Source organism: Nicotiana tomentosiformis, chromosome 2 (genome assembly GCF_000390325.3).
Source record: "Nicotiana tomentosiformis chromosome 2, ASM39032v3, whole genome shotgun sequence".
Classification (NCBI taxonomy): domain Eukaryota; kingdom Viridiplantae; phylum Streptophyta; class Magnoliopsida; order Solanales; family Solanaceae; genus Nicotiana; species Nicotiana tomentosiformis.
Window position 1 is genome coordinate 37,046,510 of NC_090813.1, and position 20,470 is coordinate 37,066,979.

At 39.4% G+C, this 20,470-nt stretch overlaps 1 protein-coding gene across 1 annotated transcript; it reads right to left on the reverse strand.

Moving 5' to 3' along the window:
- Nucleotides 1-12,041: 12,041 nt before the first annotated feature.
- Nucleotides 12,042-12,473, reverse strand: LOC138904630 (uncharacterized). The gene has a single exon (XM_070193135.1). It carries the CDS (start codon nucleotides 12,471-12,473, stop codon nucleotides 12,042-12,044), a length of 432 nt encoding a protein of 143 aa, XP_070049236.1.
- Nucleotides 12,474-20,470: the final 7,997 nt, after the last annotated feature.

Here is a 20,470-nt window from a genome sequence, read left to right on the forward strand (position 1 = left end):
AAAAATAGCCCAAGGCTCCACACAATGTGTATAAAACCTCAAAATAACAACAGAGATGGAAAAGTAACTCAGCATAGGACAACACATTCTTTAATCAAAATTTTTTGATAAATATATTAACGCCTCTTTTTAAACTTATTTAAGTAATTATCTGCAAATGGAAAATACATAATGAAATTAATTCCAAGAAATACTGATTCAATAAACACACGGAATTCACATAAAAATCCAAGTGACAGTAACACCAAATTATCATAAAACAAATACAAATTCTACAAACAAGGAATGGGGCATGACAATTCAAGGATTTACTAAGTTCCAATAATTTTCCAATTTAATACACAAGGGCGTCTATGAATTTCAACCGACATAATTTGCACATATAAACCAAGTACGTACTCATCAACTTACGTACACTGCTTTAAATTACATAATTTACACATAAGACTCAATGCCTAAGAAGTAATTTTTCCCACTCAAGGTTAGGCAAGATACTTACCTTTTGAAGCTAGGCCGATATTCCAAAATCACCTTCTTGCTTGAATTGACCTTCGGACAGCTCAAATCTATCCAAATTTATTGTATAACTTCATTAAAAATCATCGAAAACAATTCCGGATAATAAAACGTCGACTTAAAATTTTATTCTAAAAAGTCAATAAGTCAACGCGGCTGTCACGACCCAAAATCCATTAAAGGTCGTGATGGCGCCGGACACCGCTGTCAGGCAAGCCAATAATAAATAATTAATTTGGTTCGCATTTTAGTATTTTTGAAATCATAGTTTTCCTACAATTAAATAGTAGAAGATGGAAATTTTAGAGTAAATAATAATATTTTCACAATCTCAATACTGAATAACCCATATTCATCCCATAACCCGGTGTCACAAGTGCATGAGCATCAACTAGGAAAAATAAAATAAAATACATCATCTGTCCGGAATACAACTTTGGACAGGAGAGAAAAAAATATAAATACTCTGAAGGAGACTCTGCCGGCTGCGGATCGTAACATAAGATGCAGCTCACCTAAATCCCTATATTAACCACGCTGCTACGCCCACAAGGTCACTAGACATACATGTGCTTGTACAACAAAACGTACAGCAAGTGTAGTATGAGTATGAAAATAACATGTACCCAGTAAGTATCCCGTCTAACCTCGAAGAAGTAGTGAAGAGGGGCTAACTCCGACACTTACTATGGGCTATAAATAAAATTGCCAATGATATAATTTAAACATGGGTTATATAAAACGGATGTAAGCTCAATATTTTTAAGTAAGTAAGCAATTCTTTTATAACTAAGAAATCTCCAAATTTATTTCTCATCATTTAACAATTTATCTCAGGCCAAAGAGGCAATATCATTTATTATAAATTCCAAAGCAATCAATTCAATCATGTGCAATTCATGTCGAAGTCGTACGGCCCGATCCAACATATAAATATAAACTGTGCACTGCCGAGGGTCGAACGGCACGAACCATAAATGCATCTATTAACCTGCCGAGGTGAACGGCCCGCTCCCATGAGAGTAGTGGAAATTAACCCCTCTCGCGGAATATAATTGCGATGCGGTTACACATAGGTTTCATAAGTTATTATAATATTCCTCAATGCTTTTCGAAAATACGAAGTCCAAATGAAAACTTTTAAAATCTCAAATTGCTCAATTTCAACTCTTTTCAAGACAATTAATAAGCAACATCAATCTTGCTCTTTCTCAAGGCAACAATAACCCTGAATCAAATAACAATATCAACATGGCATGATGTAACCTAAAACTACTCGGACATAGGAATAGCTAGTAACTACGTACGGACTCTCGTCACCTCGTGCGTACATAGCCCCCACAAATAGAAGCTCATATTAATTTAGTTCACCTATGGGGTTAATTCCCTCTTACAAGGTTAGAAAGAGACTTACCTCGCTCCGAAGTTCCATAGCCGTCTCCCAAGCCTTTCCAACAATTAAAACCGATGCCCAATGCTCCAAAACTAGTCAATAAATGTGCAAATCCATAAATATATACTCCAATACTTATTATAATCCAATTTACAATAATTTCCAACTCTGCTCGAAAAGTCGATAAAATCAACCATCGGGCCCACGTGCCCGGATTCCGAAACTTTTCGAAGATAAACATTACCCATAACATCACGAACTCAAATATATAATTTATTATCAATTCCATGCCCAAATTCGTGGTCAAAATTCAAAAATACAGATTTTTTAGGTTTTCTACCCAAAAACCAAATTTCCACTAATTTTCCATGAATTTCCATGTTAAAATCTATATATAATCCAAGTATTTAACTTGCAATAGGTGGGAATCACTTACCTTGACATAGATGATGAAGATGGAGCTCCAAAATCTCTCCTAGGATGTCTCCCATTGAGGAAATGAGATGAAATGAGCCAAACCCATTTTTGCAAACTTATACACTGCCAGGCAACCCTTCTTCGCGTTCACAGGCCTCCCATTGCGTTCGCGATGAACAAAATTCTTGAAAGCCATTTCCAACCTCTTCTCAGACAGCCTCTAGTATAATGGACAGAACGTTTTGTAAAAAAATTTAATTGACAAATAGTTTAACTTTATGAAATCTAGACACCAAGATCTACAATTTTCATGTATTGGTCATCTCCCAATTCCTTATAAATTTTGAGATATAAGTTGCCAAAATCAGCCCTGTGCAACACAAATTTCTTCTTCATCTTCCCGGATAGCCTGTAGTGTACCAGCCATAACTTTTTGTACACAAATCAAAATGCTAAATGGTTTGCTTTTCAAAAAACTACACACAAAGGGCTACAACATTCAGTTTTGGATCATCTCCAAATTCCTCATAGATTGTGAGATATGAGCCTCCAAAGTCAGACCTATGCAACAGAGATTTCCTTCTTCGCGAACGCGAGAGTCTCTTCGCGAACGCGAAGAACAAAATCCCAGAAGCCAAATCCTTCTTCGCGAACACGAAGAACAACACCAGATATCAGTAAATCAACATCTAAAGTAGCCCAAAATGATCTGAAACACACCCGAAATACACCCGAGGCCCCCGAGACCCCGTCCAATCACGCCAACCTGTCCCAAAACATGATACGAACTTGCTCGAGGCCTCAAATCACATCAAACAACATCGAAATCATGAATCGCATCCCAATTCGAGCTAAATGAACTTTAGAACTTCAAACTTCTACATTCGATGCCGAAACCTATCAAATCATATCCGATTGACCTTAAATTTGCACACAAGTCACACTCGACAATACGGACCTACTCCAACTTTCGGAATCGGAATCCGACCCCGATATCAAAAAGTCCACTTCCGGTCAGACTTCTCAAAAACATTCAATTTTCTAACTTTCGTCAAATGACCCCAAAATGACCTACGGACCTCCGAATCCACTTCCGGACGTGCTCCTAATACCAGAATCACCATACGGAGCTATTCCCAGACTCAAAATCCCAAAGGACATCGATAACATTGACATGCACTGTAACCCAAATTTATGAAATTCTTCCAAAATACCAACTTCCATAACAGGCACCGAAACGCTCCTGGTTCATCCAAAACCCAATCTGGACATACGCCCAAGCCCCAAATCATCATACAAACTTATTAGAACCTTCAAATCTCGATTCTGAGGTCGTTGACTCAAAAATCAAACCTTAGTCGATTCTTTCAACTTAAAGCTTCTGAAATGAGAATTTTCTTTCCAAATAAACTCCGAACTTCCCAAAATTCAATTCCAAGCATGGGTGCAAGTCATAATGCCTGAAGTGAAGCTATCATGGACTCAAACTGCCGAACGACGTGCTAGAGCTCAAAACGACCGGTCGGGTTGTTACAGCGGGGCTTGCCTCTCAGAACCTGACATAATTTTTACGAAATCTGAACATCCATTCTGATACGAGTTCAACCATACCAATTTTATCAAATTCCGATAACAACTTGACCTCCAAATCCTAAATTTTCGTTCTTGAAAAGTTTTCCAAAGATCTTGAATTCTTCCATTTACATCCGAATTAAACGATGAATATAACCATGGATTTATGAAATATAATCACTTTCAGATATAGGACACTTACCCAAGTCAATGTCGTGAAGAACTCCTCCAAAGTCGCCCAAAAAACGAGCTCCAAAATCTCAATCGAAATGGCAAAGTGACTGGTTTTTGGTCCTTATGTTTCTGCCCAGTTTCGCACCTGTGGCAGATTTGTGTCACAACCCAAAGCCAACCATCATGATGGCGCCTATAGTGGAACTAAGAAAGCCAACTACTCAACCAGGTCAACCAACTAAAAGCTTTAAAAATTAAACAGAAGCAGTTAATACTTAAGGAAAACCCTTTAAAAACCGAAATAAAACCACAATGCAATACAATCTCTCCAAAAAATGGGGGTGTCACCGAGTACATGAGCATCTATACTAGGTTACAGGCTACTACAATGTCTGAGGAATAAGAACTGAAATACAAATAAAGATAATAAAAGAGGGTCAAGGCCTGCGAATGCCATGCAGCTACCTCTATAGTCTCCGAGATCTCGACTCCTCACGTAGCAACTGCCGTAACCGGAAGCACCTGGATCTACACACGAGGTGCAGGGTGTAGTGTGAGTACAACCACCTCAATAAGTAACAAATCCAAACTGTGGACTGAAAGTAGTGACGAACTCAACCGGCACAGTTCAATATAGAAAATAACAGTGCAGAAACGTAGACATGCTTTCAAGTTCGATAAATATCTCAAACAGTAAAAATGGATCAAATCTGAATGATATGAAGAATATAACTCCTCTACTTCTACATGCCAATGTACATGCTGTATGTGATGCACCATGCTGGCAGCCTCATATGCTCACACTCTCAAATGCTCAATCACTCGTTACTGTATATATCCCATACGGCCTAGGGAAGATCCATCCCGAAATATACACATCACTGACCATCCGTCACCCAGTACCGAGTAGGGCCAATCCAGCCCTTGGAGAAGATCCATCTCCAGGTATATAATGCTTCGGACAAGATCCATGTCTAGGGAAGATCCATCCCTCAATATAATCAACCACGCTCACTAGGGGTGTGTGCAGACTCCAGAGGGGCTCCTTCAGCCCAAGCGCTATTATAAATCAGTATAACCGCCGTGGCGTGCAACCCGATCCCATAAATGCCACTCATAATCAAGCCATCGGCCTCACTCAATCATTAATATCTCCAGTCTCTCTCTCACGGGCTCACAGTGTCATGATACTAGCCCGAAAAAAATGATATGATGTATAAATAAATAACAACAGAAACTGAGATATGATATGAAATGAGTGAATATGACTGAGTACGAAAGAAATCAGTAAGATAACAGCAAGAAACGACCACTATAGGTCCCAACAGTACCGGCATAAAGCCTAAACATAATATCTAGCATGAGTGACAACTCAATTACTTTATCACATGATGAAAATATGGATACCAACAAGATAGAACCACTAGATAGTGTCATGGAATCGACCAAGTCACAATTCTCACGATGCACACCCGCACGCCCGTCACTTGGCATGTGCGTCACCTTAACACCAATCACATAACACATAAGTTCGGGATTTCTAACCCTCAAAACCAAGTTTAGAAGTGTTGCTTACCTCAATCCGAGCAAATCCCTACTCCAATATGCCTTTGCCTAGCAAATCGTCCTCTAAATGACCCGAATCTAGACACAAACAGTACAATACAATCAATACGGGATAAAGGAATCAATTCTACAAGAAATTACGAAATTATAACTCAAAAATCCGAAATCGGCTCAAACCCGGCCCCCCAGGCCCACGCCCCAAAATCCAACAAAAGTCACAAAACCCGAAAGCCCATTCACTCATGAGTCTAGTTATACCAAATTCATCAAAATCCGACACCAATTTGTCATTCAAATCCCCAAAATAAACTCTACAAATCCCTAGCCTCAAACCCCTAAATTACACCTCAAAAACACACCATCTAGGTGGAAAATCAGTGGAGAAATATAATTGTTGAAGAAAAATGAACACAAGGAACTTACCTCAAGAACCCCCTTGAAAATCCTTTCAAAAACCTCCAAATCCGAGCTCAAAATGTTAGAAAATGAAGAAAATCGCGAACCCTTATGTTTATATGTTCTGCCCAGCCAAACCGCACATGCGGTCCCAAAATTCGCTTCTGCGTTCCCGCTCTTGCGGTGAAATTTCCGCATTTGCGGAATTCACTTACCCAGCGTGCCTTCGCTTCTGCGACGCCCAGTCCGCTTCTGCGAACACGCTCCTGCGAAGGGCCATCCGCTTCTACAAAGCTGCCCCACCAAACGCCCATGCGCTTCTACGATCCAACACACGCATCTGCGGATACGCAGGTGCAGAAACGACCTCGCACATGCGACCTCGCTTCTGCGAGCTCGCATCTGCGGTTCCCAATTCGCAGGTGCGATTACACCAGCAGTTGCAAATCTTCAGCAATTCTTCAACTTCAAACCTTGGTCCGTTAACCACCCAAAATCAACCCGAGGCCCCCTAGGACCTCAACCAAACATACCAACAAGCCTTAAAACATCATACGAACTTACTCGAGCCTTGAAATCACCTCAAACAACATCAAAAACACGAATCGCACCCCAATTCAAGCCTAATTAACTTTAAAATTTTTAAATTCTACAAACGATGCCGAAACATATCAAATCATGTCCGATTGACCTCAAACTTTGCACACAAGTCACAAATGATACCACGAACCTACTCCCACTTCTGGAAATCCAATCCGTCCCCGATATCAAAAAGTCCACCCCCGATTAAACTTTCCAAAATTTCAACTTTCGCCATTTCAAGCCTAATTCTACTACAAACCTCCAAATCACAATCCGCACACGCTCCTAAGTCCAAAATCACCTAACGGAGCTAACAGAACCATCAAAATTCAAATCCGAGGTCGTTTATGCATAAGTCAATATCCGGCCGACTTTTCCAACTTAAGCTTTCCATTATGAGACTAAGTATCTCAATTCATTCTGAAATCTCTCTGAACCCGAACCAACTAACCCGATAGGTCATATAACAGCTATAAAGCACAAATGGAGTAGTAAATAAGAAAATGGGGCTACAAATCTCGAAATGACCGGTCATGTCATTACAATTTGTCGCGCCTGCGAGCTCGCTTCTACGAGCACTGTTCACGCTTTTGTGTTGACTCCGCTTCTGTAAGCACTGTTCACGCTTCTGCGAGAAAACCAGCAAGCTGCCAGCTTCGCTTCTGCGATCGCGCAGGTGCACAGAAATGTCTGCTTTTGCGAGTTCAAGCTAGCCTCTGCCTATCTCCGTTTACAGTTGCTTCTGCGATGAAGCTTCCGCAGAAGCGAAAGTATCAGCTGCTGCCCAGAAATTCCAGCAGCTTTTCTTCAAGTCCGAAATAATCCGTTAACCTCCCGAAATCCACCCGAGGCCCTCGGGACCTTAACCAATTATAAAAACACATCCCAAAATACAATACAAACTTAGTCGAGGTTTCAAACCACGCCAAACAACACCGAAATTACGAATCGCGCATCGAATCGAATTATGAGTTTTTAAATCTTCCAACTTCTATATTTTGCGCCGAAACGTATCAAATCAATTCGGAATGACTTAAAATTTTGCACAGAAGTCATAAATGACGTAATGGAGTTGTTCCTACTTCCGGAATCAAAATCCGATCTCGTCATATAAAATTCAACATTCGGTCGAACTTTTCAAAAATCTTCTATTTTTCAACTTTCGCCAAAATGCGTCGAATTGTCCTAAGTCCGAAATCACCATACGAAACTATTGACATCATCAAAATTTCATTCCAGAGTCGTTTTCTCAAAAGTCAACTCTCCGGTCAACTCTTTTCATTTTAGCTTCTAAAATAAGAATTGTTCTTTCAATTTAATTCTGAATCTTCCGAAAACCAAACTCGATTGTACACGCAAGTCATAATACATATTACGAAATTTCTCGAAACCTTAAATCGATAAACGGGACGTTAATTCTTAAAACGACAAGTCGGGTTGTTACAGTTGCCCGGCATATCTGTGAGTGAATTGTTTCCTTTGGATGCTAATGATCTACACTACTAGAAATTCGGCAACCGACCAAGGTCGACCGACCAACTTTGGTCGGTCAAAATATTGGCCAAAAAACCGACCAAAGTTGGTCGGTTTTTCAAAATATTTTATTTTTTAATTTTTTTTACGAAACGGACCAACTTTGGTCGGTTTTCTTTGGCGCAAAAATGCAGAAAACTATTTTTGAGTCTCGCAAAATTTATTTTTTAAGAAACCGACCAACTTTGGTCTGTTTTTTAATTAAAATAAATAAAAATTAATATTAAAAAAATCGACCAAAGTTGGTCGGTTAATTCGGCCGGTCATTTTAAAAAACCAACCAACTTTGATTGGTAATTTTATTTTTTAATAAAACCGACCAACTTTGGTCGGTTATTTTCGTGCGAAAATACAATTAAAGAGTATAAATCAAATAAAAGACAGTCTTAAAATAAAATGCACCAATGGTCTAGTGGTAGAATAGTATTCTGCCACAGTACAGACCCCGGTTCGATTCCTAGATGGTGAATCTTTTGATTACATAATTAAAATACCGACCAACTTGGGTCGGCTGTTTTTGCAATATTTTCTTTTTTGAATTTAATTGACCGACCAAAGTTGGTCGGTAATTTCCAACCAACATTGGTCGGTATACCTTTCCGACCCCTAAAATACCGTCCACACGTAAATGGTCGCGTTTTGGACGGTTATTGGCCATTACCGACCAAAGTTGATCGGTGTTTTTGGTCGAGTTTTACCGGATTTCTAGTAGTTCTAGTTACAATGACTAACTGATTGATCAAAGTTTCTCATGCTTGCATCTGTTGTGCGTACAAATATGTGTGCCAATATAATATCCTTCTTTGAATTGGGAATTGCCTTCTACAGTATTAATAAAGGTATATGATCTTATATCATCTAACTGCTAGGAAAAGGGTTCAAATCAAGAAGAAACTCAAGAAATATATCAAGATTTCTGTTAAATTTGTGGGAGCATTAATTATTGAGCGTGTATCACCTTTATCGATTGTAAAAAATAATTGTAGCATGTATGAAAACCGTTTTCAAACTTAAAAAAAAAAAAAAAGAAGAAGGGGAATTGAAGGTTCAAATCTTGAAGATAGCTGTTAACCTCATGCATAAACAAGAGAATCATACAAGTTAAAAAAACTATAATTCCAAGATTTCGTTTCTTTTGAGTTCTTCATGTAACCCCGAACTAACCAAATCTTCAACGGTCGACAAAGAAACATGAAATTCAAAGGTTTAAAGAAGTGATATCTTCAACAAATGAAACGTGAAACTACATACTTAGAATGAGCGAACTTTGTTTTGCAAAAAAGAAGAGAAAGAAGGTAAAAAAACAATACTTGTTGCTCATTTGTGATCAATAGGCGTAATGTTCATTCACAGATTGAAATCACATCGAAGAGGCAAGGGGTTGTTAGACGGATGATAATCATCTATGCCTCAATCCCTTACGCCCCTTCGATGTAGTTTCAAACAGTGAAGTTGTTCATATCTCGCTTCTTCTTTTTTTCTCTAGGGCAAAGAACAGGTTCCTTCTTTTAGTCTGAGGCTAATCAATATACCTTACCTATAAAAAGTTGAATTTCTCTATCATTTTGTGAATGAAGAGGTTGGTGTTATATGCTCATAGAAAAAATGATAAGGGGAAACGTAAAGTTTAAATGACTTATATTTTTTACAACAAAATATTTAATATAAAACATAAGGGGAGTTGTCATTTGTAAAATAATAATAATAATAATAATAATAATAATAATAATAATAATAATAATAATAATAATGACTACTCGTTCAGAATATAGTTTGTATTCTATAATTTCCTCCTATTGCTTCAAGTTTGTATTTTTACGAATTTGACTCTTAATACTATTATAACCAATTTTGCCATATGCTAATGCTATTCTTATCAAAACAAATTTATATATCCTATGAGATTTTTCAATTTGAAAATAATCTTACTCATATGATTAATGTGAAAAATAATTAAATTGATTCTTGTCAATTCATTAATTTAAATACTTAATTATTTGTTCTCAACGTTAAAGGAAATAATTATTTTTGTTGATTTAAATTCTTCGTATTAGCTCATCCAATTTTAAATCATTAATTATAATTATAATTTTATCTAAGTTATATTATCAGAGTAGAAAAATAATAATTTGATATTTCACTTTTTGGATTTTCGTTTGTAGAATCATTAATGTACTTGAATCTTGTCAACCATTTAGATATTTTGTTAGTGATTTTTTCAATATTGATCGGTGCTATTTTCAATTATTATGTTACAATAATAACAACAACAACAACAACAACAACAACCCAGTGAAATTTCACTAGTGTGGTCTGGGGAGGGTAGTATGTACGCAGACCTTTTTCCTACCCCGAAGAGGTAGAGAGGTTGTTTCCGAAAGACCCTAGGCTCAAGAGGACAAAAAGACAAAATAAGACTATCAGTATCACCACAGAAATCATAGGAAAAATAGGAACAACATGAAATCCAGAAGAAAGATGCAAAGCAAAAATAAAAAAAGCAAAAACAAAAATGATAGCTAGTAAATAGGTCTGACACTGAAACGCGAAATAGTAAGACACGACATTGCCACTAGCTAGCTTAGACAAAAACCCTACCAGACTAGTCTCACAATGGTACGAAATAAGACAAGGCTCAACTACCTCCTAACCTACAACCCTAATACTCGACCTCCACATCTTCCTATCAAGTGCCATGTCTTGGGAAATCTGAATCCTCGCCATGTCCTGCCTAATCACCTCTCCCCAATACTTCTTCGGCCGTCCTCTACCTCTTCTTGTGACCTCCACAACCAGCCGCTCATACATCCTTACCGAGGCATATGTGCTCCTCCTCTGTACATGCCCGAACCATCTGAGCCTCACTTCCCGTATCTTGTCATCAATGGGAGCCACGCACACCTTCTCCCGAATATCAAGATTTCTGATGTTATCCATCCTAGTGTGACCGCACATCCACCTCAATATCCTCATTTCTGCTACTCTCATCTTCTGTATATGTGAGTTCTTAACAGCCCAACACTCAGCCCCGTACATCATGGCCGGTCTAACCACCACTTTATAGAACTTACCTTTGAATATCAGTGGCACTTTCTTGTCACACAGGACTCCAGATGCTAACCTCTACTTCATCTATCCTACCACAATATGGTGTGTGACATCCTCTGCGATCTTCCCTCCCCCCGGATAATCGACCCAAGGTACTTGAAGTTGCCTCTACTTGGGATGACCTGTGAGTCAAGCCTCACATCCATGCCTACTTCCCCCTGCTCAGCGCTGAACTTACATTTCAGGTATTCCGTCTTCGTCCTGCTCAGCTTGAAACCCTTAGACTCAAGATCCTGTCTCCAAACCTCCAGCCTTTCGTTAACACCAGCTCACATTTCATCAATCAAAACTATGTCATCAGCGAATAGCATGTACTATGGCACCTCCCCTTGAATATGGTGTGTTAACGCGTCCAACAAAAGGGCGAATAGGAACGAACTGAGCGCACAGCCTTGATGTAGCCCCATAACAACCGAAAAATGCTCAGAGTCGCCTTCTACTGTCCTTACCCGTGTGTTAACCCCATCATACATGTCCTTAATCGCCATAATGTAAGGAGCCGATACACCCTTTGCCTCCAAGCATCTCCAGAGAACTTCTCTAGGAACCTTATCATATGCTTTCTCTAGGTCAATAAAAACCATGTGCATGTCCTTCTTCCTATCTCTGTACTGTTCCACCAACCCCTAACAAGGTGTATAGCTTTTGTAGTAGAACGATCCGGCATGAACCCAAATTGGTTGTCGGAAACAGACACTGACATCCTCACCCTCGCTTCAACCACTCTCTCCCACACTTTCATGGTATGACTCAGTAATTTCATATCCCTATAATTGTTACAAGTCTAGATATCTCCTTTGTTCTTATACAACGGAACCACCGTACTCCACCTCCACTCATCCGGCATCCTCTTCGCCTTAAGTATAACGTTGAACAACCCAGTCAACCACTCCAAACCTGCTCTCCCAACACACTTCCAAAATTCCACCGGAATATCGTTAGGCCCTGTCGCTCTACCCCTACTCATCTTACTCATAGCTCCCACGACCTCCTCCACCTTGATGCGCCTACAGTACCTAAAGTCACGATGACTCTCGGAATGATCCAATTCACCTAGCACAATATCCCGGTCCCCTTCTTCATTTAGAAGTTTATGAAAGTAAGTCTGCCATCTCTTCTTAATCTGGGAATCTTCCATCAATACTCTACCATCGTCGTCCTTGATGCATCTCACTTGGTCCAAATCTTGAGCCTTCCTCTCTCTCAACTTGGCCATTCAGAATAGCTTCTTCTCCCCGGCTTTTTCCCCCAGTTCCTCGTACATACGACCATAAGCTGCAGTCTTAGCCTCCGTGACCGCCAGCTTAGCTTCCTTCCTAGCAACCTTATACCTCTCCATGCACGCACACCTCTCATCCTCACCTATGCTCCCCACTAACTTCAGGTACGCCGCTTTCTTCGCTTCCACTTTACCCTGGACCACTTCATTCTACCACCAGTCTCCTTTGTGCCCTCCAGCGATGCCCGTCGAGACCCCTAACACCTCTCTTGCAGTCTCCCTTATACAGTCTGCTGTCATTGATCACATAGTGCTCACGTCACCACTGCTCCTCCAAGCTCCCATAGCGGACAACCACCCCTCCAACTCTTGGGCTTTATCCTTAGTTAAGGCTCCCCACCTGATTCTCGGTCTTTCTCGAGGATACCTTTTCCTCCTCTTCAACATAATACCAATGTCCATTACCAAGAGCACATGCTGCGTCATGAGTATCTCACGTGGAATCACCTTGCAATCCTTGTACAACCCTCTGTCACATCTCCTGAGGAGGAGATACTCAATTTGAGTCTTCGCCACTACATTTTTAAAAGTAACCAAATGCTCCTCCCTCTTCGGAAAGATAGAGTTCGCAATCACCAACCCAAAAGCCTTAGCGAAGTCCAACAACGAGGTACCTCCTCCGTTCCTCTCCCCAAAACCGAAGCCTCCATGCACCTCACCATAACCACCTGCGGTCAACCCAATATGACCATTGAAATCCCCTCCTATGAATAGCTTCTTAGCAGGCGGAACCTGGTGCACAATCTCATCCAACCCCTCCAAGGAACGTCGTTTAACCTCCTCATCTAGGCCCGCATATGGCGCATAGGCGCTAAGGATATTTAGGGTGCACTCTCCAACCACCAATTTAATAATCATCAATCTATCATTCACTCATCTAACCTCAACCACAGACTCTCTAAGTTCCCTATCCACCAAGATACCCACTCCGTTCTTACCCTTCTAGACTCCTGAGTACCAAAGTTTATACCCGTCCGCGTCCCTCGCTCTCGACCCTACCCACCTTGTCTCTTGGACGTACGCTATATTGACCCTTCTCTTCTGGAGGATCTTTGCCAACTCTATAGACTTACTCGTCAATGTACCTATATTCAATGACCCAATTCTCAACCAGTGGACACCCTTATTCCCTTTACCTCCCTTGCCTCCCGACCCGCCCCCAACCCCCGCCCTACCTCCCGCTCCCCCCGAGGACATGACCTCACTCGACCATCCCAGACCACAACCACTATACGTAGGCAGACTAAGGGAAATCACTAACACACATAAGGCAACAACCCAAACTAGAAGAAGATAAGTTGCAACTACAGGCACACTAATACGGTGAATAAACAAATATAGACTAAGACGATAACAATTTATCTAACTATAAATTAGAGACACAGGATCAGCAAGATATGTGTAACTAAATACCCTAGACAGTGCTAATAGGGCCGAGAGCAAATACAAAGGATCTAAACAGTACAGGTGAGTCAAATAATTAAATGATCTAAGCAAATAAACAACGGCTATAGCACAATACTAGTATAGAACATACTACGAACAATGAAACAAATTTAAACAAAGTGTATCTATGACAAAGTGTAATGAGACAGGAACGTATAACCTAGTATCATCGACGGAGACGGTGGGGTCGATGGTGGTAGTCGAAGAACTGGCCGGAGTTGATGGGTAATGAATCACTTGGCTTGCAGACGGGTCTAGTTTGCATGTGACCACGACGCCGCAAACAGGCCTGAAACCTGGTTGTGGTAGTTCCCACTCGCCGGCGACCGGTCCATAGGGAACGCCGGAGTCTACTGTCTTGTTCACTCTGGAGTAAAAGAGCGCACCCCCAGCCCACACGGGGCTGGACAAGTGAAACGAGGGGGGAAGAGGACGACCGACAAAGTGTAGAAGATTAGAGAGATGTCGTCGGCGTCTCGCCGGCAGTGAGGGATGGAGAAGACAAGACGAGAAAAAGGAGAAGCGGGGTGAGAGAGATGGGGGAAGAGAGGGAGGAGGGGTGTGGGCTGATGAGGAGGAGAGTGGAGAGAGAGGGGACTTACCTGGGCGTAGGGTAGTCGCCGGCGACTGAACTAGTCGCTGGTTTTGTTACAATAATAATAACAATTATTATTAAAAAAAATAGGAAGCACGAATGAAAATTCATGCACACATATGGTCTTGGATGGTCTAATTAGGATTAAAAAAGTTAACGATAAAAATTTCTTAGGTGAATGAAGTTCCTAAATAGCAGGGACTTTGCATAATTTCAAATAAGGAGTGTTTGAATAGCCAATATTTTAGTTGATTTGAAATTCCTAAATATTAGGAACAATTATAATTTTATCCAATGTCCTATAACGGGTAAAAAAGGCAAACGATATTTCGATAGGGGTTTCGTATTTTTAATATAGTATAGATAATGTTGTATTATTTAATCAAAAATACCATTCGAAAATATCTAATTGTGACCGAAGGGTTAATAAATTATATCTTGTAATCAATGCTTTATTTTTTATCTGTTCGATCTGATGTAGCAATGTTATCTTTTGTACGCACGCCGAAATTTAGGTTTGTGGGTGTGGGTGCTTATTACCAATTACATCATATAAGTGGAGAACTATTTGAATGCATCATGAAAAAAGTTAAGAAGAACACTTATAGTACTAATATAATAGACGCCATAAAACTGTAATGAATTATACAACTACGAGAAAAAAGATGGATGGGTTTGTCCCTTCAGGAGGAATTGATTGTCCTCAGAAGGGTCAAACGTTAGAGTCTTTTTTCTTTTTCTTTCTTTTTGTTTATAGTAGATTGGATTTCGTAAAAAAATAAAAAATAAAACAAAGTCAGCAAAAAGAAATTGGGTAAAAAAAAAATGGCTGGTGAAAACTGCAAAGTTCGAAAACGAGAAAGTAGCTTGATAATATTAGGAAAAAAAAAAAAGAAATAATTTGCTTGTGAAAAAAGGCTTTCTCGAACTCTGGCCCCCTCAACTTTCACAAATCTCGTGCACCTTTTATTGGGTGCTCGATCACCCAAATTTAATGTGTAAATCCGTCCCTAACTAGTTTGGAGTATGAGGGTTAAGCTAATTAATTTTTAATGTGAATTCGACATAGAATTATTAAATATTTTAAAATTAAATTTACATATTTTGAAATTATGTAAAAAGTATTATAAGTTAAAGTTGTTAGTAATTCAAAACACTTAAAAAGTATTTGCAAAAAGATGGTAAAAGAAATGTCTTTGACTTTTCCAATATTAATTGAGTCACATAAAGTAAAAAAGAGGGAACACTATGGTAAATTTTCTTGCAATACTATCCTTTAGGCAGCAACTATGTTCAGAAAGCTGCAAAATACATTGAAATCTAATGTTGTGTGTGAGGAATTAATTAAATCCGACAACAAAAAAATCAAATTGGTCTACAACATTACTTAGGGTATAGTATCTTATATCATCGTGCTGCAAGGAAAAGGGTTCAAATCAAGAAGAAACTCAAGAAATTTATCAAGATTTCTGTTAAATTTCTGGGAGCATTGGCTCAGCCAGTATCACCTTTATTGATTGTAGGAAATTGTAGCATGTATAAAACCCTTTTTTCCCAGTAATTCCAATACCAAGATATATAGGAAATATATCGAATCGGTTAGTACATGCTATTTGATCTTAAAAACTTGCCGCAAACTTAAAAAAAAGAAGGGGAAGGTTCAAATCTTGAACACCATTCGTTAACAACATGCATAAAAAAGAGAATCATATACAGAAGGATTATAAACATGAAAAGTTGAAAAACTATAAACATCTTAAAAGGAGATTATCCAAGATTTCGTTTCTTTTAGTTTCTTCAAGTAACCCCGAATTAACCAAATCTTAGGTGGTCCACGAATATGAAATATGGAATTATAATAACTCTAGTTGTGTGGATCAAGGTTTTCAAAGAAAGATTTCTAGCACAACATAGATGAAAGTATATAATGTATACGAGTGAAATCGAGCTGGGGCATCCCGGCCTCCGACAAGATAAGCCAGGCTCGAGACATGGTGGCAAGGAACCGAAATCGAGCCAAAGGTCCTACCGAGTTAGTTTCCGGGGGCACGACACCTGCCCTCGAGAATTTCGAGGTCATGATTCCGGAATCGGTCCTAGCCGACTTCGAAGAACATTGTCGGACAATCAAGCATAGCCAACAGGAGGCCGAAATATCCGTGACCGACCGGATATCACGGCGGGGATCTCGACACGTATTGATAAGGAACCGACAGTAATTTAATCAGAAGATTTTTTTACCTTTTATAGAGTTGTACTGTGACAAGAGTGGGTTGCTCTAGTGATAAGCACCCTCCGCTTCCAACCAAGAGGTTGTGAGTTCGAGTCACCCATATAGGAAGGTGGGGAGTTCTTGGAGGGAGGGAGCCGAGGGTCTATCGAAAATAGCCTCTCTACCCCAGGGTAGAGGTAAGGTCTGCGTATACACTACCCTCCCCAGACCGTACTAGTGGAATTATACTGGGTTGTTGTTATTATTGTTGTATAGAGTTATACTGTAATGACCCAACCAATTATTTTGACTTTTAGAACCCCGTTCCCCTAAATAAAACTCCTCGTATGTGCTTTTATAAATTTATGACTTGCGGGGATGGTTGGTTCGGGATTTGGAAGGGTTCAGGTTGAAATCAGAACATTTGGTTCCTTAAATTGGCCTTAAAATGCTAAATTTGACTTCGGTCAATATTTGGAGAAAATGACCCCGGAATGGAATTTGATGATTCCAACAGCTCCGTATGGTGATTTTGGACTTAAGAGCGTGTTCGAAATTTTATTTGGAAGTCCGTAGTTAAATTAGGCTTAAAATGGCTAAAATAGGAATTTAAACTTGGAAGTTTGACCGGGGAGTTGACTTTTTAATACCGGAGTCGGAATCTAGTTTCGAAAATTTTTACAGCTCTGTTATGTCATTTATGACTTGCGTGCAAAATTTGAGGTCAATCGGACTTGATTTGGTAGGTTCCGGCATCGTTTGTAGAAATTGAAAGTTTCAAAGTTTATTAGGCCTGAATCTATGTGTGATTCACGTTTTTAGTGTTGTTGGATGTGATTTGAAGATTTGACTAAGTTCGTATGATGTTTTAGGACTTGTTGGTATATTTGGTTGAGGTCCCGAGGGGCTCGAGAGTATTTCGGATGGTATTCAGAGTATTTTCCTTTATTTTGGCACTGCTGGTAGCTGCTGATTTCTGGTATTTTAAACCTTCTTCGCGATCGCGAAGATTGAGATGCGATCGCGTAGGCTTAATTGAGGCAGTGTTAATTTTGTTCTTCGCAATCGCGTGAGGTCAACCTCGATCGTGTAGGTTTGGCAAGTTGTGCATCGCGATCGCGTGGTGTTGTTTGACATCGCATAAAGTTAATTGAGGGCTGCTGAGTTTTCTGCTTCGCGATCGCATGAAGCGGGATGCGATCGCGTAGCTTTGATATTTTGTGACTCGCGAACGCGTGAAGAAGGTCGCGTTCGCATAGAGTAACGAGCCAGACGTTGGGCCACACGCTTAATTCTTCGCGATCGCGTGAGAAGGCTTGCGATCGCGTAGGCTTGCAGAGACTGTGCTTCGCAATCGCGTGAAATTTTCCGCGATCGCGTAGAGTTAAATCTGGGAAGCGGAATTTTATACTTCGCGATCGTGTGTGGATGTTCGCAATCGTGAAGAGTAAAAGCCCGGGCAGAGAGTTTAAGTTCTGAAAATGGGATTTCGTCCCATTTTCTATTTTTAACGATTTGGAGCTTGGATTGAGGCGAGTTTTGGGAGATTTTCAGAGAAAGCATCGGGGTAAGTATTCTTAACTCAATTTTGGTTAGATTACCCAAACCCATCACTATTTTTATCAGTTAATTGGTGATTTAAGTTGAAAGTTTTTGAAAACCCTCCTGAATAGATTTGAGGATTTGAGGGTCGAATTATTATTGGGATTTAGTCATTTTGGTATGGTTAGATTCGTCGTTGAATGGGCGTTCATATTTCGTAACTTTTGCCGGATTCCGAGACTGGTCCCCACGGGCCATTTTTGAGTTAATTTTGAATTTTTATAAAAAAATATAGTATTTTCTTATATAATTGATTCTATAATTTTTGTTGACTGTATCAAATTAATTATGACTAGATACGAGTCGATCGGAATCGGAAAATCGAGAAAAAAAAGTACTACTTGGTTAAATTGTAGCAAGTCGAGGTAAGTGACTTGTCTAACCTTGTGTGGGAAAAAGTTCCTCTGGGATTGGTATTAATTGTAATGTGATGAAAGTTGTGTACACGAGGTGACGAGTGTGTACACGGGCTAAATGTGAAGGATTATGTTTTAAATTATGTAGATCACTGTTGCATATTAATTAAATTATTAAATATTGTTATATTTTCCATCATTGATTTCATTTATATACTTTAAATTTGCTCGACCTTTTTCCTGCTAATTGTTTTACTTGTTTAGTTGGAACTTGGTTTCTTTTATTCTCTGCATTATTTGCAGGTTGGTTTTCTTTAAATTAAATATTATTAATATGAAGTATTTGATATTTTTAAAATTAGTATTGAAGTAACGTATTAAAGATTTTGAAATATTATTTTGCTGAATTATTTATTCCTGAATATTATTGATGATTTATTTTGGCATGAGTCGTGAGCTTTTTATTGTCGAAAAACATTGTTGTTGAATTATTTTGGAAAGTTAAATTATTTGAGCACTTGAGGTACAAATTGTGATATATTGTGATATTGATACGCATGCGGTGGTATAAGGTCTGGGTATTGAAACGCATACGGTGAGATAAGGGTGGCTTGATACGCGTGGCTAGTAGGGCAACTACTAGAAGTCATGCAGTGTAATAGGATGGCTAAAACGCGAGATGCTATTTCGGGAAAAATAATTTCTTAAAAATAAATTTTGAAGGCTCCCGCGGTGAGATAAGCGAAATAAAATATTGTGAATTTATTATGACTTGGGACTACGAGGTGGTACCTCGGGAGTGCCCTTGTTGATATTGATTTATGACCGTAGTTGCCTTTGATGTTGTTGTGATTTTTCTTAAAGTTGAAAAAAAAATCTGTTTTGTTTCACGAGGTATTATTTGCCACTATTTGTGTAATTAAATGGTGACCTACTATTTGATTCATTTCCATTGATATTTTATTTTATTATATTATGAATCATTTTACCATGCCATTTATCATTATTTTCCAGTAGGGTCTGACCTGACCTCGTCACTACTCTACCGAGGTTAGGCTTGGCACTTACTGGGCACCGCTGTGGTATACTCATACTATGCTTCTGCATATCTTTTTGTGCAGATCCAGGTACTTCTTACCAGCCCAGACATTAGTGAGTACTTGTGCATGGAGATGTCGAGGTATATCTGCCAGCGTCCATAGACTCTAGAGTCCCCTTCTATTCTTGTTATGTAGCTTCCTTAGTTTTCTTAGACTCTGTTATATAGAGACATTGAGGATAAATTCTTAGAAGCTTGTGACTTATTTCTACCGAGTTTTGGGAGTTGTAATTAATAGAATTGCCGATTTATTTATTTAATATTTCTATTATTATTCTCCATTGATAGGCTTACCTAGTCTTAGAGACTAGGTGCTATCATGACATCCTGCGGAGGGAATTTGGGGCCATGACAAGTTGGTATCAGAACTCTAGGTTCATAGGTGTTATGAGTCACAAGTAGGTTTAGTAGAGTCTTGCGGATCGGTACGGAGACGTCTGTACTTATCTTCAAGAGTCTATGGAACTGTTAGGAAAATATTCACTTCTTTGACTCCTTATCGTGCGCATTTATTGACTTCAAAATTTTAAACCATTGTATCTCTATTTTCTCACAGATGGTGAGGACACGCAACACTGGATCTGATAATCAGACACCCGCGCCCCCTGTTGGAACCGCAAGAGG